This window comes from Xenopus tropicalis, chromosome 2 (assembly GCF_000004195.4).
Source record: "Xenopus tropicalis strain Nigerian chromosome 2, UCB_Xtro_10.0, whole genome shotgun sequence".
In the NCBI taxonomy this organism is placed as follows: domain Eukaryota; kingdom Metazoa; phylum Chordata; class Amphibia; order Anura; family Pipidae; genus Xenopus; species Xenopus tropicalis.
The window spans coordinates 55,809,876-55,834,228 of record NC_030678.2 but is presented as its reverse complement, the minus strand read 5'-3'; the positions used below and the strand labels follow the sequence as shown (position 1 = coordinate 55,834,228).

The following is a 24,353-nucleotide window of genomic DNA, read 5'->3' as shown; positions in this document are numbered from 1 at the left end:
CAATGCTAGAATGTACACTTGAAGCATGGGGAACTGCACATGATCAATGCCCAAGGCAATAGGGGGCAGCAAGAGGGGTTAAATTATGTTGCACCAATCTACTTGGAGAGACACCTTTACTAGATTAATATGGGAACTGTTAAAGAAAATTGGGCAACATTTCATGTCCTTTCAGGTACAAGGGAAAGCATTTTTTGCTTACCTTGTCCTTAATGTACAAGGCTTCCCTGCTTTTGCATTCCAGAATGCAGCTCACTGTAGTGTTAGGGTGATGGTACATGGGGCGACAACTCTCCCAAACATGCTCTCCCACTGGCAATAATGTAAATTGCTGGTGAAAAAACAAAAGTCAGTTTTCCAAAGGCGCCTAAAGTTCACCTTGAGAAACAAACTTCAGGTGACTTCGGAAAGCCAAAGCAACTTGTGTGTTTTCCCACTGACAAGTTACATAATTGACAGTAGGAAAGCATTTTTAGGAGAATTGTTGATTGCCAAATCACATGAATTCCAAATGGGTGAGTTTAATATAAGATAAGTGTTATACATTTTTTAACATTGTACCAAATTCTACAGTACCTGTCATGTACTAGATTACTGCATTATGCTGATCTAATAATTCACACAAGCAATCTGGTCACCATCTATCTTTTATGGAATTATGGTGAAATTACCAAATTTACATAAAGTTTTACTTCTATGTGATTCCCTTTAAAAATTAAAAAATCCCTAAAAAAATTAGATCTAAATACACTGAATACATATTATAATCATGTATTCTAACCAGTGCAAGATGGGCTGTGTGCACTTAAATATTACATTAGTTGAAGTTGCCTTTCAGTGTTATTCAATGTTTATTCTTGCAAATGTGCTCCCTGTTGCTCTTCATCTTTATTTTCTGCTAATACATATCACATGAGGCTGTTGCTCCCTACAATGTACTGATCTGAAAGTAAACTATTGTTTTACATAACTTTCAGCTGATATAAAGGGTCCATATCTGAACAATTACTGTACTGCATCTTATCAATTTACAATAGTCATTATATTCTGTGCTACAGTAATAATGCAAACTGATTTTTATGCAGCTATGCAATACATATATTAACTAATTACTAATCTTCACTGCAGCATGTATTCAGGTTGCATGGCTGACAAAAATACTTTGCAGACATTTCCAAAATATACTAAAGCATTAGGCTGTGCTATTAAAAATGTTACCAAAGGTCAAGGGGAAAACTTATGTATTCATGCAACAATTATTTAGCATTAAATTGCCAGCACAAGGATGGTGTAAGTGTCACTTCAAGTTTTCATGTTTTATGGGATGATGAAATAAAGCTTACTTCAGTTTGGCCACACATCCTCTTAGAGGTCCTCCAGGTTGTGTTTATGTAATGATGGCTAAAGGCCTTCTCCTGGGTAAGGACCATTTTTTTTTCACAAGGCTGCTGAACCTATGGGTTGACATAGTAAATCCAAGACATAAGGTGGCACATTTCTACCCTAATTCTTTATCTGACTTAAGAGAACAAAACCACCAAAAAGTTGTCTAGAAGTGCTGTGCTTTGTTTTGAGCACCTTTACCAGCTTTAAGACACCACAGTTAGTAGTACCATAACTTTTGCATGTGTAATTGGGTCTGTTGTGATTACGGACTCGGCATATTATAAAGTGTCAACATTTAAAAAAAAAAAAGAGTGTTAGTTTGTTCTCCAACTTACAAAAGGTGTCTATATTAGTCATATGCTATCAATACAGTTATTCTGTATTTGTGTTTGAATGTGTGCAACTTCTAAAATGTGTCTGTGTATGTAAGTGTACAAAAAAAGTGTATGTAAGTGTACAAATTAATGTAATTCATGCCTCACTGATTTTGGAGCAGGAGGACCACTGTTTTTAATATTTTGGTTGGTACAGTAAATTCTGTAAAATATTACATTTCTTGCCATATTCTGTGTGTTTTTTTCTTTCTTTAAAGATCTAACATACTTTATATATAATAGCATTGTATATCCTTAGGGACTGCCATGAAGATCCCAGTAGGGCATTAGCTCCTGCTTTTCATAATAGACCAATCTATTGCAAGGGATTGCTGTTAGCAAAACTGCTGTAAGCTAAACTCTCTATGGGCACTTTTGTCTTAAGGTGTTGGATCGTCAAAACGCATCCTTACAAGTCCAATGTAGTCGCATGGGTCAAAATATTATTGGACTGATCTGATGTGTAAACTACGTAAAAGAATTGTCATCCAACACGACAACACCTGTCAGAAGGTAATGTTGCATGCTGCGTCTTCATCTGAGAGAAAATCTGGTGGTGCCTGGCAGACTTTTTCTTCTTTGAAACACATGGACTGTTGGATGTAGTAGGTGCATGAACAAAACCCATCATCCAACTTCATTGGATCCGACTATGGAGGTCAGATTTTGTAGGATCCTACAAAATCTTGTGCTGTTGTACGAGAAGATCAGATCAAATCTGACCCTCAATCTCCCGTGGAGTTAAGCCCTATAATGAAGAAAGGTGGCAGCTCTTTTTTTTTTTTTTTCTCCCTCCTATCTATAGACACATAGAAATGGCTTTTCTTATTTAATGCTTCTGGGTTGTCATTTGACTCTACTTTGTATTGAAAAGATTCTTGCAAAGTAGAACGGTTGCTTCCAAGATATCTTATTTGCTGGTGCAGCAAAAACAGACACATATATCTTCAGATGACTTCAGACATTTTGGTTTCAGGCCCTCCTTTAAAGACCAGTAATGGGTTTAGTTCTTGTTAATGAGCAGCATTCATGAATATGTAAAAACATGACTTTAGCCATTGCTCTCCTCATGTTTTAGAGATATCAAATACAGTATTTCTTAACAAGCAATAGTCTGTTAGACGTTTCATTTTGTTACTCTTGTTGCTCTATATCATAGCTATTTTTAATTCCCACCTAAAAGAATGTGTGAGCTGTTGGTACTGTGGTGTCTGATAGCTGCAGGGACTTCAGTTTGATGTTTGCAGTGTCTTAGAAATGTATATTTGGTATTTTGGTTCTGATCATCACCTACCCTGGTATGTACTTTATAACCCATTGCAGCCTATAGGATATTCCATGAAAATAGGACACATTGGAGTGAAACTTTGCTTCCTTCTCAGGGTTCCTACCGTTTGTATACAATATTAGGTAGGACTTGTCTTTCGCTATTTGTTATTCATCTGGCTTAAGTATGTTTTTTGTGAAACAAAGTTTTTTCTTTTTCCTGTGTGTGCATCATAATTTTTGTTAAAGCTTTATTTTTATGAGCATTTTTCAGGATTACAAAACTGGTTTGTCAAAAAATGATTACAAACCTTTTCTCAAGCGCATGTTATGCACAAATAAACATCCAGTCAAAACACTGCATGAGTTCACCGACCCCATGTGGTGTTTGTGTGCAGAAACTTACACAATTTCTGTTTTGAATTTGACGTAGTAATATACAATGCTGCCATCTTCATCCTCATCATTTATTTATATTGCGCCAGCAGATTACGCAGCGCTTCACAATAAATTTAAACAAGCAGGGATCCTAAAAAGGTTAACAAACAACTGTATACAGAGTATCCGTAGGATCAGAGTGCCCTGCTCATAAGAGCTTGCAATCAACAGGTGTTAAGAGAACATTGACAAAAGGAATGTGGATACTGATGGATGATTTATTATAAATTTATAAATGTCTGCTCAGTTTAGATATATTCAATATGCTTCCCTAAAAAGTCTTTAGGGAGCGTTTGGAAGGAAAGAGAGAGTCTGATGGGTCAAGGCACAGAGTTCCAGAGACAAGCAGAGGCCTGGAAAAAGTTTTGCTGTTGGGAATGGAAGGAAGTGATGAGAGGAGAAGAGAGGCGAAAGTCAGAGGCAGAATGTAGGTTGCCTAAGGGAGTGAGTTTTGGGATTAGAGCTGAAATATAGGGAGGGGCAACAGGTGGAAACTATAGGCAATTAGCAAATGGCTCAGGTAGTGCAGTTCATCCAGGATGGCGCATCAATGTGAGCTGTGGCAAGAAGGTTTGCTGTGTCTGACAACATAGGTCCAGAGCGTGGAGGCGCTACCAGGAGACAGGCCAGTACATCAGGAGACGGGGAAGGAGGTCGTAGGAGGGCAACAACTAGCAGCAGGACCGCTACCTCCGCCTTTGTGCAAGGAGGAACAGGAGGAGCCCTGCCAGAGCCCTGCAAACTGACCTCCAGAGGGCCACAAATGTGCATGTGTCTGCTCAAACAGTCAGAAACAGACTCCGTGAGGGTGATATGAGGGCCCAACATCCACGGGTGGGGGTTGTGCTTACAGCCCAACACCGTGCAGGATGTTTGGCATTTGCCAGAGAACACCAAGATTGGCAAATTTGCCACTGGCGCCTGTGATCTTCACAGATGAAAGCAGGTTCACACTGAGCACATGTGACAGACGTGACAGAGTCTGAAGATGCCGTGGAGAACTTTCTGCTGCCTGCAACATCTTCCAGCATGACCTGTTTGGCAGTGGGTCAGTAATGGTGTGGGGTGGCATTTCTTTGTGGGCCGCACAGCCCTCCATGTGTTTGCCAGAGGTAGCCTGACTGCCATTAGGTACCAAGATGAGATCCTTCCTGCAAGACAAAGGCATTGATGCTATGAACTGGCCCGCCCGTTCCCCAGACCTGAATCCAATTGAGCACATCTGGGACATCACGTCTCGCTCCATCCACCAACGCCATGTTGCACCTCAGACTGTCCAGGAGCTGGTGGATGCTTTAGTCCAGGCCTGGGAGGAGATCCCTCAGGAGACCATCCGCCACCTCATCAGGAGCATGCCCAGGCGTTGTAGGGAGGTCATACAGGCACGTGGAGGCCACACACACTACTGAGCCTCATTTTGACTTGTTTTAAGGACCTTACATCAAAGTTGGATCAGCCTGTAGTGTTCTTTTCCACTTTAATTTTGAGTGCCAAACTATCGAATTAAAACTACTGCAATGGGCGCAGTCGGTTCGGGGACCGCATCAACGAGCCGATGCGGTCCCCGATCTGACTAAATCTTTTAACCTGCCCGATCAATATCTGGACAAATTCGGGCCAGATGTCGGTCATTGCTGCCCCTACATGGGCCAATCAGCTGCTGAATCGGTCTAAGGGACCAATATCGGCAGCTACGATCGGCCCGTGTATGGCCACCTTTAGTCATTTAAATTTCATTCTAGAGGAGATTGGGAGCCAGGGAAGAGATATGCATGGGGGGCCGATAGATGAATGAGTCAGCTGCAACCCATGATATCTCTAAGCAATGCACTCAGAGCCAGAGAATCACACAAGTGTGTGCAGAAATAGCAATTACATCCATATAATGTCAAAAAGAGGTTCACTGCTAGATCTTACTAACCAGAAAGTAAAATGTGTTGCACTGATTGGTTTTATTTGACTTTAGTAATATTATTACTATTCTATTCTACTCTTTGTTTTACTTATGTTTTTCTTCCCACAAAAATTTTGTGCAGTATTTTAATTTTTAATTTTTATGCCTCTGCATGGCACATAGTTTGGTATATCTATGCCTATTGGACATTAAACTGTTCAGTATAGTTTTGGCATACCTATTTAGGATTTTATTTTTGTACATAAGGCTAAAGCCACACTGGGTTGCTTCTAGACCTGTGGAAAAACACAGGCCGACAATTAGCACCAAAGCTAGCATAAGCTTTTTGATTTGTCTGCACGTGGAACCATTGCATTGGCCTAGGTGCAGTCTCATGTTGCGAATATCGGCACTCAAACGTGAGATTTTGCATTTCAAAGCTGATATCTGCCACGTGTGCCTACACCCATGCTGATACATTGGTTACAGGTGTAGGCAAAGAAAGCCGATAGTATCCTAGGGGCTGATTTTCTGCCTGTGTTATTCTGCAGGCCAAGAAATATGGCATTAGCCTTAGGAAATGTGGCACATGGTATATAAGATGCTAACTAGCAAAATTTTGCAGTTTGGAGTAGAAAGCAGTCTTTACCCATTTTGGATTTCGAAGAATGTGTAACCTCTTTGGTTTTCTGGAGTCAGTATAATTTTTGTACCACTCAAAACAATCCGTATATGTATTTGTAGTCAATTTGTGCATAATATAATGGCTTATATTTTATCTTCATACCATACACATTGGTTAACCTATACACATTGGGCAGCAGTCCCTTGGCACTCATATTTAGGATGTTTGATCTTGGTACATAAGGCTATGTAGATTGCAAGCTCTACGGGGCAGGGACCTCCATCCTCTTGTCTCTCACTCTTAACTTACTACAATTGTATCTTTTTTTTATTCGTGCTTATTGTAATATTTTGTATATCTATTTTAATACCCCTGTTTATATTAATGTATTCTACTGTACAGCGCTGCGTACATAAGTAGCGCTTTATAAATAGTTATACATACATGATCAAAATGTATAGCTTTAGGAAAGATTTGCAGTTTAGACTTGAAAAGCCTATTTACACATTTTAGATTTGGTGGAATGTGTACTTTCCAAAAATATATAACTTCATGGTGTTAACTTACATTGTTATGGATTTACCCCCTCACAAAATGCAATAAATGTGTTCATTTTGCAGTACCTCAAATGTCAGTTGTGCTAGTTCATTGGCACTATTTTTGTTTTGCGGCATCTACATGCCACACTCTTGTAAACCTGTTCTCAGTGGGAATCAAGAAGTTCTGGTGACCCCTGACATTCATATTTGGCATGTTTATGTTGGTACCTAATAACATGTGGGGGATGACTTGAGGAAAGAATTTCAGTTGGGTAGTTTGGAGTAGAATGTGTTAGTTCCAAAAATGTATGGTTTCTTGAGGTTAGCCTTCTGTTAGTTTTTTAATTTTCAGACTTGAAATCTAAAGTATGCAGATTTCTGCAGTAATGATTTTGAAATTTGGTGTTTTACTGCTTGGAGTTTTTGACCCGTAAAAGTCATAAATCTTAATAAAGCTACTGCTGTACCTACTATCTGGTATTGTATGGGTGGGAGGCCTGAAGCAGGGGTGTAACTACAGAGGAAGCAGGGGTGTAACTACAGAGGAAGCAGGCCATGCGGTTGCAAGGACCGAGGAGTTTTGAGGGCCCAGTATAGCTATAAACAATGAGCAGTTTCAGTATGTCTTGGTAAAATAGGTCAACTTACAAACATTTTGGGGACCCTAAAAAGTTGCTGTGGCCCCACCACTGGCCTGAAGCTTTCCACTCATAAATGAAATGTTTCTGCTTCGTCTCTTATGAAAAACATTTTTGTTTTTGGAATATCTTGTTACAAAGCAGAATTGCAAAAATACATGAGTTTGAAAGCTTATGTATGTCCTGAAAAATCAAATAATTTTCCTAGGTAATCCAAGTCCACCAGGAAAAGTGAGAGCTCACAAAATGTTCAAAAATTGTCTGGCCGCAAACTGCTAATTTTACAGTTTAGTGTAAAAAGCACATTTAACAATTTTGAATTGGTCAGTATAGGCATTTCAATATACTTTTATTGTATTGTATTATTGTATATTTTTTCTAATATATATTTCTGGGCAAGACTTCCTGTTGGATCTTTTGGTACTACAGTCTAAAATTATTTTTTTCTAGTACTGTGCTTTGAAAATTCAGTTTTGGCTTGCTGTGGGTATTTAATTTATTTAACTCATCAATCCTGTATTAAATGATACATATTTGGTATTGGCACACTCTGGAGAGATGTGCTTTCATAATTGGTTGTATTTTTATGCATATAAAAGAATGTTAATATACTTCTGTTTTTGAAAGTTGTGTAGAAAGTGGATACTGTTCAAAAATAATATACATACATTTATATGTGATATAATACATACAGTACATATAATTTAAACATTAACTAGACACAATAGCATTGTTTTGACACAAATATTCATTTCTGCAGCTTAGCTAAAATCAAGTGCAAGGTATTGTCTTCTATTACAGACCAAACTGAAATAATGTAATAAGATTTAAACAGTATATAAAGGTAAATGAACCTTAAAATACCTTTTTGTCCCATTTTGCAAAATAACCATAGGGTTGTTATTTTAGCGTTAAAGGAAAAGGAAAGGCTAAGTCACTTGGGGGTGCCAAAATGTTAGGCACCCCCAAGTGACTTACATTGCTTACCCAGTACCCTGGGCTGATGCCCCTGTTAGGAGAGAACAGTACCAGCCCGGGGTAGCAGCAAACACTTCCTCATTCCTGTTTCGCACGCTTGCGCATGCTCAGTAGAGTGAAAAACAGAACTTTAACAAGAAAATCGGCTTTTCACTCTACTGCACATGCACTGGCCCAGGGATTTCACCAGCAGAAGGAGAAAGAAAGAAGGAAGCGCTCGCTACAGCTACCCCGGGCTGGTGCTGTTTTCTCCTATCAGGGGCACCAGCCCGGGGTACAGGGTAAGCGATTTAAGTCACTTGGGGGTGCCTAACATTTTGGCACCCCCTTAGCCTTTCCTTCTCCTTTAAGGGCTGTGACACATGGGGAGATTAGTTGCCGTGCAACAAATCTTCCTTGTCACGGGCGACTAATCTCCCTGAAATGCCATCCCAACGGCTAGAATGTAAATCGCCAGTGGGATGGCATACGTGACGGCGCGATTTGCTGAAGTCACCAAAGTTTGACTTTGGCAAATCGAGCTGCCGAGTATGCCATCCCACCGGAGATTTACATTCTAAGGAGATTAGTCGCCCGCGACAAGGAAGATTTGTTGTGCGGCGACTAATCTCCCTGTGTGTCACAGCTTTAACAGTCTGCCAGTTTCTTATGTCGACTGGGAGAAATTTTTGGCGCTTGTCTACACAGAATATTTTTAACTATGCCGTCTTTTTTTAAATCCCCCAAAGCATTTTGATGTTGCTTAGATTTGGCCTTAATCTTGGCCATTCCAGAACCCTTCATTACTTTTTGTATTTTTTTTTCTAGTTATTCCTTAGTGGATCTACTTGAATGTTTAGGGTCAGTCATGTTGCTAGTCTCATATCCTTGAACACTCTCTAGTACAGTAAATTCATATTGAGCTTCCCAGGCCATGATGCAGCAAAAGAGCCCCGAACCATAATATTTCCTCCACCATGCTATATAATTTGTATCGGGTTGTACTGGTGAAATTATGTCTTCAGCTTTTTCTGACAAACTATGTCCAAATTACTTTTATCTTTGCCTTGTGTATCCAAAGAACATTGTTCCAAAAGTCCTGGAATCTTCCTGGGTGTTTATGGCTTAACTGTAGTCTTGTTCACATGTCCTTCTGGAAGCAAAGGTTTCCTATTAGCTATATGCTTGTTCACATGTCCTTCTGGAAGCAAAGGTTTCCTATTAGCTATATGCTCTTGGGCAGAACACTAATGGCAATTAAGCATTTTCTCATCAGAGAAATACTACCCCCTCATGCCACGTGACATTGACCTCATATGGGTGGGTTCTGCCCTTAATGACAGATGTCGCAAACAATGACATGCATTTCTTGGCTATTGGCATAAAACCAAAAAGTAGTGCTGTACATATCCCATTAGTAATCTGGGTAGTGCATAAATGTTTAGCCATTTATGTGCCATAGATTATATTGAGAGTGTCCACATTGCCAGACTACTTGCACTCGCAATCTCCAAGCAGTTAACAGGTCACTTAATTATTTTTTAGATCAAATATGTTATCCCTCATGTTTTAGTTCAGTTTTTTGTTAGGCAGTTGCATAATATTTTTTATCTGATTGATTCATAATTTTACATTTAAATATCTGTTTATTTTAGTGTTCAGACTAGATGACCTGTAATTTAAAGAAGAGTTGAACTTGAAATAACCCCCAGTGTTTAAACTATTCCTAAAACTAGTGTGTGTTTTGTTTTTTTTTAAATCAGGAGGTCATCATGTGGATTTTGGAAACATGCCCAGAAATAATATTAATGTCGGCCTCTATTGCCTATTTTCCTTAGTTGACAAAAGTCAACTAAGGATTTTAATTTTATTCCGTTTTTAGAAAACATGAATATGATATTTTTGGTGCACTGACTCTTGTTTAAGGGATAATTCGCACTATGTAGTTGTCAAATATTTAACCCCAGATAATAAGGTTAAACAATTGTTTACATTTTTCATCATATTTCAGATTAATTTCTTTTATGTTAATTCCCTTCACTTACCCTAGCTCATATATGAGTGGTTCAACCATCTGATACTTATTGAACGTACTGCATACCATACCAGATGTGGGTTGTTTCTTTTTTATGGAAGGCTCCTTGAATTTAAACTCTCCTCATTATCTGGCATGGTAAGAAAACCCTTTTTATCTTAGAACTCGGACAAAACTTCCTGTTATTCATTTCTTTTTTAAATGCTGAGAGGAAAACAAGATATAGTGCCCTGGTGCAACCACAAAAACAAAAGTCTTTTGGTCAGAACTGAGAATCTCCTTAAGATAACCACCACCAACATTTAGGGCTCTGGCACACGGGGAGATTAGTCGCCCGCGACAAAACTCCCTGTTCGCGGGCGACTAATCTCCCCGAGTTGTCTTCCCCTGCCATCCCACCGGCGAACATGTAAGTCGGCGGCGGGATGGCACACGCGGCGGCGCGATTTCGCGCAAATCGCCGAAAAAGACTCGCGAGTCTTTTTTCTGCGATTTCGCGTTTTATGTTGCTCTACCACCATTAGTGTGGGCATTAACTTAAAAGCTCTTGTGATAATATGGGTGTGGATTAAAAAGGGGGAGTGGTCAAAACTGTCTTCCATTAGCGCCCCTCCACTATGTATGTTAGAGAGTTTCCGGCCCTTGGCACCACACAAGTTGGACAGCACTGATGCTTTGGGTTGTTGTCAAGCTGAAAGGTGAAGTTTCTCTTCAGCTTCCTAGCAGAGGAAAAACCTGCCATTTTGCATTGGTGTGTAGACTTTTTATATCCAGTGTATATCTTTAGGAACTTTTATTTTGTATGTGGAGATGTAAGTTCATCTTTTTGTAGCTTTGTTCTTTGTATTTGGGCATGGTGTGAATGGATATAATTAAATTCTTATAATGGTCCCCTCATACGAGCCTCCACTTGCGGTAGCCTTGCGTATATTGGAACTCTGTGGTGTTATATCATTTTACCATTGAATGCAGCAAAACCTTTCAGGTTGTTTCCTCTTATTCAGAAAAAGGTAATCAAATACTTATTATTGACCCTTTACTTACAGTGCCTACAGTCTGCCTGACCCATCATATTTTAACATTCCATGGGGAATGCCAAATTTAACAACATTTCAAAGGCCATGCATGTTTCTGGGGAAAAGGGGATTAAAGACTGTTCTTTGTTGGGGTACTGCTCCATCCTTCACCAGCTGTACACTGCTTTTATGTCTGACCAGAGAGATTGTACTACTCCAAATTATGAAAGAACTACACAGTGATGCGTTTCATAGGACAAAATATGTACCTAGGGGATTCTAATCTGCAATTCATTTGCCGATACGTAAACCACCTATATACTACTGCATATCAGTCTGTGTTATATAATATACTTGCTCTTTATGGGGAAGTAAGAGAGAATTCCTCTTTTAAGTATGCTTTTTTGGCTGTTTAGTACAGCCTGCTTGGGTTGAACTGTAGCACATCCTTGACTCTTACTAGAACCTGTTTGCAATGTCTAGGAGAAGTGCAATTGCAACCTTTTACAAGTTGTTTCCCCATTATTTTTCATGCTGCTTGTTTGTATAATGTTGGGAATGTCCAAAGCATGTCAGGCAGTAACAGTTCCTGCTCATGTCCTATACTTTTCAATGTATGCCAGTAAATACTTTTTATGGCATCCAGTCCAGAAGTTGCTGCATTTGTTTTCGATTGTTTGTGTAATTGCACCCTCAAAGACTATCTGTGGAGTTCTTGCTCTCTATATAAGTACCAAGAAATAAGTCCCTTCAAAAGGCTATATCTGGCCTGTTGGAGCTTGAGATTTTAGAGGATTGTTGTTGTAACATGACATACACTGTGCTTATTAAATATTTTAATGTTTGTTAACAAACAATTTCCTCAAGTTTGTCTTGCTTACTTATACCATTTAAACATTGCATAGATGATCCTCTTTTACCAGTCAAGAATCCAATTCCCACAATGCCTTGAATGCTCTGATTAAAGGAAAAATAGCACATTTTCCACTTTGCAAATCTACCTTTTAAACACTTTGCAATATCATAAGTGGCTGTGGAATAAATAATTTCCTTGGAGATATAGGGCATAGGAGATAGGGGACAGTAGCTTTGCTACCGGTTAAAACTGGAAGTTAGTTACTCGCATTCTATAGTACAGTGTTTTTCAACCTTTTTTGGGCAAAGGCACACTTGTTTCATGAAAAAAATCACGAGGCACACCACCATTAGAAAATGTTAAAAAATTTAACTCTGTGCCCAGCAGCAGTGCCCCCCTAGTACATTGGTGCCCAGCAGCAGTGCCCCCCTAGTACATTGGTGCCAAGAGCAGTGCCCCCCTAGTACATTGGTGCCCAGCAGCAGTGCCCCCCTAGTACATTGGTGCCAAGAGCAGTGCCCCCCTAGTACATTGGTGCCCTGCCTACGGCACACCAGGCAACATCTCGCGGCACACTAGTGTGCCGCGGAACAGTGGTTGAAAAACGCTGCTATAGTAAGTAGGAAGAATGCTTTCAGAGTGATAATAGCTTTGTCAGTGCCGGTGCAGGCAGAGGGATGGTCAACAGAGGCCGTATTATCTCCTGCTATGTTTGAATGGCTGTGCTAGTGGGGCATGCTTCTGAGATTGTACAGTGGGAGGAGTGGGGAGGCTAACCTGATCCTAATCCTAATGATTTCCCTAGAATCCCATAGTCATGTTTAAAGTTTAAGCTAACATTACAGCTGAATTACAGCAGTTTTTCAAATGTTTTAAAGCTTCAGTCTTAAACTATTGACTATCCATTCCCTTCATGTATACAAGTATTTCTAGTCCTGCAAATTTTTTTTACTTAATTAGTTATCAGTGAGAGTTAGGCTAGGTTCACAGTGGGCATTGTGTTCCCTGTAACAGAGGAACACGACGCAGTGGAGCTGCCGCACCTTAACTGTGCGTTACGTCCCATTTAGTGAAGCATATAGTCAATGAAAAGCATGCTTCATGGTCACTCAACGTGTTCGTTTATTCACTGCTTTGGGCATTGGGCTTTATTCTTATAGCAGAGAAGTAATTAATTATGACTGTTTGTGAATTGGGACATTTAAACTTGCTTTTTTTTTTTTATTCCCATATAAATTTAGTAGGAGTCGGTTAATTTTTTGGCGACTCCGACTCCTCGACTCTGACTCCACAGCTGTGGCACACACTAAGATTAGTCGCCCGCGACAAATCTCCCCGATGTGGTATCCCACCCGCGAGAATGCAAATGATTTGCCGCGATTTACATTCTCACTGGTGGGATGTCATATTGGGGAGATTAGTCGCCCGCAACAAGGGAGATTCGTCGCGGGCGACTAATCTTAGCGTGTGCCACAGTCCTATTAAGTTAGGTTGAAAAAAAAAAATGTCCAAGTTCAACCTTTTATGCCTATTTAACCTGCCTAACTGCTAGTTAATTCAGAGGAAGGCAAAGTCTCCTCAATTTGGAGGGGAAAAAAATTCAATCCTGACTCAGATGGCTATCGGATTAGTCCCTGGATCAACTTTTACTATGAACTATCTTCCATAACCCTGTATTTCTATACTTGCTAAAATGTCATCCAACCACTTCTTGAAGATATCTAAAATGACTCAGGGAGAGAATTTTTAGATGAACGCTCCTTTCTTCTACTCAAAATGGGTGCCCTTGTGTCAGTTGGAAGGACCTACTGGTAAATAAAGCATTTGAGACATCATTATAAGACCCCCTTATATATTTATACATAGTTATCATATCACAGCTTAAGCGCCTCTTCTCCAGTGTAAACAACCTTAACTTGGCTAGTCTATCCCCTTAGGGCTCTGGCACATAGGGAGATTAGTCGCCCGCGACAAATATCCCTTGTCACGGGTGACTAATCTCCCCGAACTACCATCCCACCGGAGAAAATGTAAGTCGCCGGTGGGATGGCACACGCTGCGCAGGTGATTTCGGCAAATCGTCGAAGTTGCCTCACTAATCTCTATGCCCCTTTTAATACATCTCAAAACCTTGTACATCCTTGCAGCTGCTGCCTGGCATTGTTTGCTAAAGCCAAGTTTATTATCTACAACAGTGCTGTCCAATTGGTGGCCCGCCGACCCTCCGTGTGGCTGCTGGGGAGTGGTCAAAACTGAATTACATTATTGGCCCTCCACCATATAGGTCAGAAAAATTCAAGCCCTACCACAGAAGTTGGACAGCTCTGTTCCCAATTATTATTATCCCATTATGGATTTACCTAGTGCAGTCCCATAAAGGGTATAAGTGTTTTATATAATTTTACATCCCAGGTGCATGACCTTAAATTTTTCGCATTAAATTTCATCTACCACTTAGCCGCCCTGATTGCTAGTTTGGCAAGATTCTGCTGCAAGGGTGCCACATCCTGGATAAATTAATTGGGCTGCAGAGTTTTGTCATCTGCAAAAAGTGATTACTTGTAATACCCTCCCCTAAGTCATTAATGAACAACTTACAGAACCCAGAGGAACCCACTAAGAACCTTACTCCAAGTAGAAAATGTACCAGTAAAGGACATGTAAAGCCTACATTTTTCTACAATGTCTCCCCCACCCAAATGGCATAATTTTACTGCATATATACCCTCCGTTTGCCAGCACTGTCACATTTTCCTTAAACAAATAGCAGCTTTCACCCAGTGGCCATTTTTCCTCTGACGTATCATCAGTTACATTTGAATCTGCAAACAGCATACTTGCACAAAGACAGTTATTCAGCATACATTTCATCACAAATGCAGGCTCACACAAGCAGAAGTGCTTTGTTTGAGCGCTTTAATGGTTAAGCTGAGTTCAGCAAAGGAGGTTAGGAGAAAAAAATAGGAGCCGACAGCTAGAGCTGAGTTTCTATTGAATGGAGGGTGTGTTTAGTAATCAGAGCTCAGAAAAACTGAGCATGCCCAGCAGCCAACAGCCAAAGCAAATTCCTGAGGGAGGGGGCTGAGTAGGTTAGTGGAGGAGAAGGAAATACAAGCAATTAATGGAGAAAGAAAGGTAAAAACTAAGTAAGCTTTATCAGAAAGGTCTATGTAAATACAGCCATAAGCACTCGCAGAAAAGCTGCACTGACTTCTCTGAAAAAAGATTAGATGTGTCTGTAATTCCTCTGCCAGATACACGCAGCTCTCTGTTCTCTGCTCTTTCCTGCTCCCACCTCCCTCTAGAATGCTAAGAACTCACTCCCGATGCATCATGGGAACTTTATTTACACAGCTCAGCGTTTTTTCTTCCTGTTTGGTTTCAGATCTTCTGAACAGGTGAAATATGGGGAGATTTAAGGGCACTATTGAGACAACTGAAGGTATGCCTGCAGCTTGAGATTAACTCTTTACTAGCCTTTCCTTCTCCTTTAAGGGGATGTTGCAGCGTTACTACCTGGGCAACCAAAGATTTCAAAGAGGCTGTTCACTGATTACATTTTTGGTTGTGGTATTTACTTTGCTAAGAGCAACAGACCTTAGTTTAGAAAGCAGTCATTTGTGGGGCACTGTATCAAATGCTTTGACAAAATCGAAATGGATCACATGGATTATAATCCCACGTTCCAGCTTCTTGATAACCTAATTATAAAAAGCTATCAAAATTGTCTGACGTGACCTGCGATGCTGATTGCTGCTCATAATGCCTTTTTCCAGATCCTAATTTTGAATGTGATTCCTTAAAAAGCCTTCAAATAACTTGCCTGTAATTGCCAGGCTGAGATCTCAATCCCTTTTTAAATAGGAGCACAGGAGCTATTTTGGGGACAGGCTGTTTTACAGCACGTCTGGGGCTTTTCCTATGTTCTTGCATATGGCACTGTCTTTTTTTTTTTTTTTTTATGAGCAGGCTATGCTGTAGAATGGTGAACTATGGGTTGAAAAATAATTTGACCAGAACAACCCTAAATCGCTCCAGCTTCTCCTGCCTGACGATTTATATTTCCGTTCCAGCCCCATCATTAACGGGAGTATTGCAAGCATGTGTGTATAAGCGGGTGCTACCTTATCGCTAGTGAGGCTTGGACACTGTAGATTGGCATTGAGGTTGGTAAATGCAGCTCACCATCCACCTACAATGCGTCACTGGGGGCAATTGGTCTTCCCGAATACATATGACCCACAGGTGTAGGATAACTATCACTAGTGGACAGCATAAACATAGCAGTGACTTGTCCTGTGCGGTTGCTGCAACTTGTATATTTTGCACAGAGATTAGTTGCCGTGACAAGAGGAGTGCCAGCTCTTTTACTGCTTAGGGCAAAGACAGACGGGGTGATTAGTCGCACAACGTCTAGGAAAACCCCACTGCGCGACTAATCACCCTGTCTTCGCCCTAAGCATGAAAAGAGCTGGCACTCACTTTCATTTTTGTATGTTATACTGTTCCTTTAAACATTAACCGTAAAAACGTCTGGACTGAGCATGCATAGGGTTTGTTTGGCTATACATGATTGGAAATGTGCTTGCATTACCCTAATTCTAGTCCAACAGAAGCACTGTGAAGTTATTTGCTGATTCTTAAAAACAGCATAAAGCTGTGCAATAAAGTTAAACAGATTCTATTAAAGAGTCCTTTCTGCCAAGTTCCTATTGAATTATATAAACATTTCTTGTCCTATAAGAAAATATAACACATTTTGCCACAGATTCCACTTCAGTGTGCAGTCTTTTGCAGCGCAGATGGAAGTTGGGTGGGGCTATATTATCTGGGCTAATATTTTATTCCTATTCAAGAAATGTTAACTTTTAACTTTTTTTTGTTCTGTAGACTTTTAACCGCAATCTATGCTTAAAGGAAAAGTAACACTAAAATTTTTAACTAAAAAATCTATTCTACCCTGCCCCATTAATTGCCCTATCCTGCACATCATTTATTATTTTGAATGCTTTATTAGAAAATACCTGCTAAAACTTGGCTTCCGGTCATTTGAAATAGCGCAATACGGCGATGCAGGGCAAGAATCCGCTAGGATCGATCGTCACATAGTGGATTCTGCCCTGCATCACAGTATCGCCTTATTTCAAATGACCAGAAGCCAAGTTTTAGCAGGTATTGTCAAATAAAGCATTCAAAATAATAAATGGTATACAGGATAGGGCAATTATTGGGGCAGGGTAGAATGGATTTTTTACTTAAAAATGTTAGTGTTACTTTTCCTTTTAAAGGAACAGAAACACTAAAAACCAAAGTGTATAATGTACTGTTGCCCTGCACTGGTACAACTGGTGTATTTGCATTAGATACATTACTTTAGTTTATATAAAAAGCTTCTGTGTAGCCATGGGGCAGCGATTCAAAGGAGAAAAGGCACAGGTTACATGGTAGATAACAGATAAAACACCATTGTATTGTATTGCTATCTACTATGTAACCTGTGCCTTTTCTCCTTTTTTCCAGCTTAAATGGCTGCCCCCATGGCTACACAGCAGCTTTTTATATAAACTATAGAAGTGTTTCTGTAGCAAACACGAAAATTAAAACATTTTCATTTTTTGCTGTTACTGTTCCTTTAAAGGGATACTGTCATGATATTTCTGGTATACTTTTTATTTCTAAATTACACTGTTTACATAGCAAATAATTCACTCTACCATTTAAAATTGTGTTCCTGAGCTTTCAGAAAGAGACAGCGCTACACATTGGAACTTCTTTCAGATAACCTATTGTTTATTTACTCCCATGTAACTGGAGGAGTTGCAAGCTGGACTTGGATTTCTTACTATTGAGTGCTATTCTAATATCTATTGGGAGCTGCTATCTTGCTACCTTCCCATTGTTCTGCTGATCATCTGCTGGGGGGGGTTTGGTGATGATTTCACTCCAACGGAAGAATATGGGTAACCCCATGTGAAATTTCAAAATTAAATGTAATAAATCGTGTTTGCATTTTTAAAAATGGATTTTAATGGAGGATTCTGCTGGAGAAGCTCTATTAACTAATGTTTTTTTTTTTGTTTTTTTTAAATGCATAATTTTCCCGTGACAGTATTCCTCTAAAGTAGAACTAACCCCATCCACCCCAGACAAAAACCCCATCCACTGCCCTCTATTTGGTTCCATTGAGTTCAGTGGTTTAAAAAACTCTTGGGCTACCTCTAGCTGCGCATACGCCAGCAAGATCTGTGTTGCTGAACTGAGCCGAAGATACAGAAGGTGTCTGCTACCTCCACTACTGCTATTCTACATCTATAGGTCATCTTTACAGACAGACACTTTTCACTGAAAAAGGCTCTGTGGGGAGGGGGCAGTGGATGGGGGTTTTTGTCTGGGGGTAGTTTACTTCCCCTCTAAATGCTATTAGTATAATTTATCATTTAGGTATAACTCTTTTCATACTATGGTTCTTTCTGACTTTTATTTTTACTTAAACCTTGGGAATCACAGTTAGTGGATATTAATGCAATACAGAGGTTGTGACAGCTTAGGCATGGTTAAAACTGCAGGTTAAGCAGGCCAGACACCACCCAATAAATCATAGGAAACCTCCGATTTTCGAACTGTGTGTTGGCTCAGAATTATCATCTCACTAATTTTTGTACTAACTCGGTCAGCCAGGTTAGAAAATTTTGGTCAGATCACAATAAAATCTGTGCATGTATTTTGTATCTTACAATATCCTTGGGCGACCTACAATGGAAGTCACTTTCGTATGATCGGTGTCTGCCAACTATTTCATGTTCAGAACATCCTCCAATTTGTAATTTTTAGGGCTTTACCCTATAGTTGTAGATTGTTGCATTTAAACATGTGATTGATATCTGAAGGTTATCTCGTCGGAGAAAAACTAAATTCTGAACATGTATTGCCACCTTAAAGGCCATACACAGGCCAATTCTAGCTGCATATATCGGTCCCTTAGATCAATTCGGCAGCTTATCTGCCCGTGTAGGGGCAGCAAAGACGGGCCTACCTGACATCTTAAATGTTGGATCGGTGGCCGCATCGGCTCGCTGACTGATTAGCCTAAATTCCCCCAATATTGCCCACCCAAGCGAGCGGATCTTGATGTTATATGGCCACCTTAAGTCGGTAAAACCTTTCCAAACCAAGAATACCTTTTAATATTTCTATTAGAAAAATTCAAAGGGAATTGTCATGATAAACTCTTCACTTTCATTATTTAATTTTTCATTTTTTCTTTTGCTTCTCCATACACACTTTTTTGTGATGAATTGAGTCTTTCATGCCTTATATGTAAATCAGGTGTTTTTTCCCCAAATGAACGTACATAACTGGCTCTAAACCAATGTTTGTGTTGTAAAGTGGATTTGTTCAGTTAATGCAGTGCCCTAGACCACAAGGCGGGATGCCATCCTGCCTCCCCCCCCCCATCCCACCAACATACCAGAGCTTTTGACTGCACCAAAACTGCTGTGTTGGCACTTTTATAATTTGGGCATTAAATGTGAATTTGCCACTTAATTTATATATTCCAATTTGTATTTAGGTATTAAACATCAAGGGCGATACTTTTTCTAAACCATAGACGTTTAGTACTATTTTTAGCACTATTTTTATTAAAGTAGATATCGTGATGGAGGCCAGGTGGCAAGAGTAGATCACAGGGTGACAAACTCTGGGTACCCCTGCTCCAACTGCTCTAAAACATGTGTACTGACTTGTCCATCCAGTGTAGAGTGGTGATTCATTAATAATTGGATGTCAGATGATCTGGATTGATTATCTTGGTCAGTAAATGTTACCTAATCAGATAGATTAGATAAAAGATAAAATAATCTCATGTCAATTTTGTAATTCCAAATCACTGGGGGCTGCTGCCAATATCGTAGGAACCTCAGTGACTAGACTCTCATCTTCTACCTTGAGCTGGCACTCCTCCTTTTTAAAAGGCACACTGGGCTGGATTAGTTTTCTACAGAGCAGGCTGCCATCATCTTACCCAGGTTTCCCCTACCCAAGTTAGCAACCCCCTGTGAAACCACTTTGGACCAGTGCTTCTTTAAAGGACAATGAAAGGTTAATATAAATTAAAAGTAAGTCTAAAGGCATTATTTTTAAGTACTTACTGCATATCTAAATTCCCAGATCCCTGCTTGCTTCTCTGAGATATGGGGCTGGCAGCCTACAGCAGTGTGAAGACTACAGTGACATCACTGAAATATCTGTCCTTCCTGTAGGCTGCCAGCGGCAGCCTTCCTATTCTCTGAGCATGTGTGTAACTTGATCCTGTCTCCTGTTCTGAGCTACACATGCCCACCAGCCAATCAGAAGCGGATCTGGCAGAGGGGAGGGGGGGGGGAATGAAACACATGTGCAGTATGAAGCAAGGAGGGAAAGGAAGGGAGAATACCTTTTTAGAGATGGCTGCCTGTTCTAGAAAATATGAAGTAAGTGTGACTGAGTAAATATTTGATTAGGTGAGCCAAAAGTGTGGCTTTTTTACTAAACAATAGGAGGACTATTGGGCAGTATGCTTTTTAAATTTTGACTTGCATTCTCCTTTAAGAAATAATTGCATTAACCCCTGGAAAAACTAACACACCACTTCAATACTACTTACCTTTACCAGATTTCTCTAACATAAACTGAGACACTTGCATTGTAGAGTAAAAAAGAAACACTGATTTATGGAAAAACTTACCAGTAGTTTACTTTTAGCACCCCACAATGAACATATTTAGCTTGTAGCTTCATGACATAAATAATGTGATTTCCTAAGGCTTACCAAAAATATCTATGATCGCTTTCCACTGACTGTGACAGGAATTGCCAATAATAGCTTGCAGCCCACTTTTACGAAAAATTGTGAAATCTGTTGTGATAACTTACATTTTTTCTATTACATCTGAATTAGGCTTTTGGTAAGCTAAAGCTATAGGGTTAATCTGATTTCAGTCTGTGTCAGGTCATTTCTTTATGTCTGGAAAGTTAACTGTCTTATATCTGTGTCACCAGATTCCTACGGGTAATATGCTACGGAGAGATTAGTTGCCCGTGGTAGAAGGCAACTTTATGCGACTTTGGAAAGCCTCAGCTATGCGTAGGCTTTTTGTGGACATATTGTTTTTACATCATGTTGCTTCTTCTGCCTCATACAGACCTACCAATGGCTGCAGCGAAATTGTGAGTTCTGGACCACAGGAAAGCATCATGCTTGTCTTGTCTTTTTTGCAGTCCAGAACTTAGCATTGATAGGCATTCTAAGGAAAATGTAATTGCCCTATTAATTTGTGCTTTGCCCTTGTGCATTATGTTGATAGTGATAATACTTATTTAAAGAATTTTGTTTTGCCTATGGGCATTCAAATTTCAACTATACAATGCTATCTATAATGAAAAAAATGAACATGGAACTACAAATATCCGTTTATACTGAGTTACACTGTTTTTTCTCCCTTTAGGCTATTCGCTGTTATGAGGCTCTAATATTGAAATCTGAGGGAAAAGTGGAGTCAGATTTCTTCTGTCAGTTAGGTCATTTCAACCTCTTGTTGGAAGACTATCCGAAAGGTAAGTTTTGTTTTCTTTTTTTAAGACCTTGACAAATGTGATACATCAGAAATTGTCAACCCATGCTATTTTTGATAATACTATAGTATATACGTTTATTCTGGAACATTTTATTTTTACATTCAAGATGGCTATAAGAAACATTTTTACGCTGTTAGAATAGTATTTAAAATCGGTTACAATTAAACTTTACAGAAGTTGTTAGAAATGTCTTTTATCTTTGTATTATATTTCCCCTTTAAGATAAATACCCGCACCTAATTAACGCTATAACTCAAGGTGCCCATTCATGTTGTGATCTGCTAGTTTGGCGAGGTCGACAAAGAAGCGAATCTTCTCCCGATATGCCCACCTAGGGCCAAGCAATCGGATTAAAACAGCGGACATATGCACCGTTGGAGTGAGGAACATGTCTACAAGCTGAAAATCTAAAATTAACTAAATTTTAAACTTGTAAACTCCTTTTGTATCTTGCTAAGTTTTTCACTTCTTTAGTAGGAAGTTTTTGGATTCTTCCTTGCAATTAACTTCTAATTCAGAGATCTTGTGCCATCTTGCATTTTTAAGGTCTGCAAAACTGTTTGTCAAGGGAGTGCTCTGGCCAATTCTAAACCTTTACCTTGTTTTAATTTAAATAGATTTGCCTTTTGATAGGTTTAGGATCATTACGTTGTTGGAGGAACAAATCTTTATCAGCTTTTGCTTCTTGGCTGACTTTTTTTTTTTATTGCTACCCAGAATGTCCAGGTACAGTGTTTCCTGTGCTACTGGCTGCCAACAACCCCAAAACATATTGAATGCACCCCCATGTTAAACAGTTGGCAAGTTTTAATAGTTTTTTATCAAATGATGCACCTTTATTTCTCCAAACCTTTGGAGATTGTGGCCAAAGTGTTTAACATCTTCATCTGTATATAGTGCTTGTTTCCAAAAGGCCTCTTGCTTGTCTAGAATCTCTTTTACATATCTCATGTGTTGACATTTGTATTGGAGGCCTTTCTGGCCAGCATACGAGCAGTTCTCTCTGAAAAATGTCTTTCTGTTTTTAGATCTTGCCAGGGTTTTTGTTTTATTTATTTACATTTGCCGTTATGTAGCCTTTTATCCTGCTGTAACTTTCCACTTAACATTAATTAAATGTGTAATTTGACAAAAAGTATTTGGACAGACTTCCTAAAATGACAGTTGAAACATTGAGTGCATAGCTGTCTTTGAAGCAATGTCAGTAAAATAATTACTTGTGGGGTTCTGAAACCCAAAAAGCACAGTGTGCAAAGGGAAGTGTCTGCTGCAGTGGTGTAAAGGCTTCCACCATTAGACAAGTGATAAATGGGATTTTAGTATGTGACAGTCTATTACAAGGGTTAGGGGCTGGAAATGCTAGAAGAGCATTATTTTTTTTAATGGATGATGCTAACAATAAAGTTTATTAAAGGAGGAATAATGGTATGACATGGTTTGGGCTGGGGACCCTGGTTTGGACATGAGCTTATTCAGTTGGGCTTATGCAGAAAAGGTGCATAAACTATCTGAACTTCCAGAAATATAAATGTATTTTATTCCTACACAGATATACCTGATGTCATAGATGGAAAGGAAACCATGAAAGTCCTCTATATCCCCAGCCCCAATTAAACCTCACCCATGTCTTGTTTCATTATGAAGTGATGTTATTTGGGACTTAAAGTCCTTCTGCTTGCTGTGCAACATCTAGGAATTAGTTGCCCTGTGAACATCTGAATTTCTGGAAGTTCAGATGTTTATATGTACCTTTTCCACATGCGCCCGTCTGGATGGGGGGGGGGGGGGGGGGGGGGGGTGCTATGTTTTCCCTTTTAGAGCAATGACACACAAGGAGATTTGTAGCCAGCTGTAAAAAAAACAAAACAAAAAAACCACTACAGCTGGAGATTTGTAGCCAGCGTTGGGATCACTGCAATGAAACATATTACTCACAGCAATCTGGCTTTTATCGAGGGAAATTGTGAAGCGAGGCAGTTTCCCATGATTACGTTTATATGAAGTTTACATTTTTTTTTCTCCATTTTTATTGCATAGGTTTTTATTGTGGTATCTCTTACATGCTGTGGAAAATTAGGATAGTCTTTTTACTTTCTTTCACAGACCATGCAAGTATTTAGATGTTTGATGTGTGAAAGCCACTGATAACTGTCCGTTGAGATCCCACATACTACATTTCCTTTACTGTGCAGATTAATTATATTTCAAAATTCAGCAGTCATTTCCATTGTAAGTTTGTCACTTTCATCATTTTTATATTATATGGCCATGCCATGGTTAGATTAATTGCCCGTGATTAGATCTCGGCTACTGTGGGCAACTAATCTCCTTGAAATGTCTTCTCACTGGCAATAAATTTAATTGTGGGTGTGAATGCATACTCAGTGCTTCATTTTAACCGAGGGTGACTAACCTCCCCATTGGCTCATGGTCATATATCTCATAAAATGCTGTGTACACCCTAATTTAGTGGTACCACTGAGTTGTGCTTATTGTCTGCTACATTTATCACTACCAAAGTGCGTGTGGAATTTTAGTATTTGCAAATGCATGTATGTTGTTTGAGACCACCAGAACATCCGAATATATGTGCCTTTTTATTAACCACCTCAGACCTGCTGTAGGCGATGGGACAAGGCATAGCAAAAATTCCACTGTGAAAAATATTTTTAAAAAATGTGGTGGCGAACCATACTTATGCAGCTTTTCTTAAG

General features: G+C 39.5%; 1 protein-coding gene across 4 annotated transcripts in view; it reads left to right on the top strand.

Annotated features, from left to right (window-relative positions):
- kdm6a (lysine demethylase 6A) overlaps positions 1 to 24,353 on the top strand; it is an 80,301-nt gene that overhangs the window by 7,900 nt on the left and 48,048 nt on the right. For all 4 annotated transcript variants that reach the window (XM_031895734.1, XM_012956544.3, XM_012956542.3 and 1 more), the window contains 1 exon segment: positions 21,510 to 21,618. In XM_031895734.1, the coding sequence (XP_031751594.1) occupies positions 21,510 to 21,618 (109 nt within the window).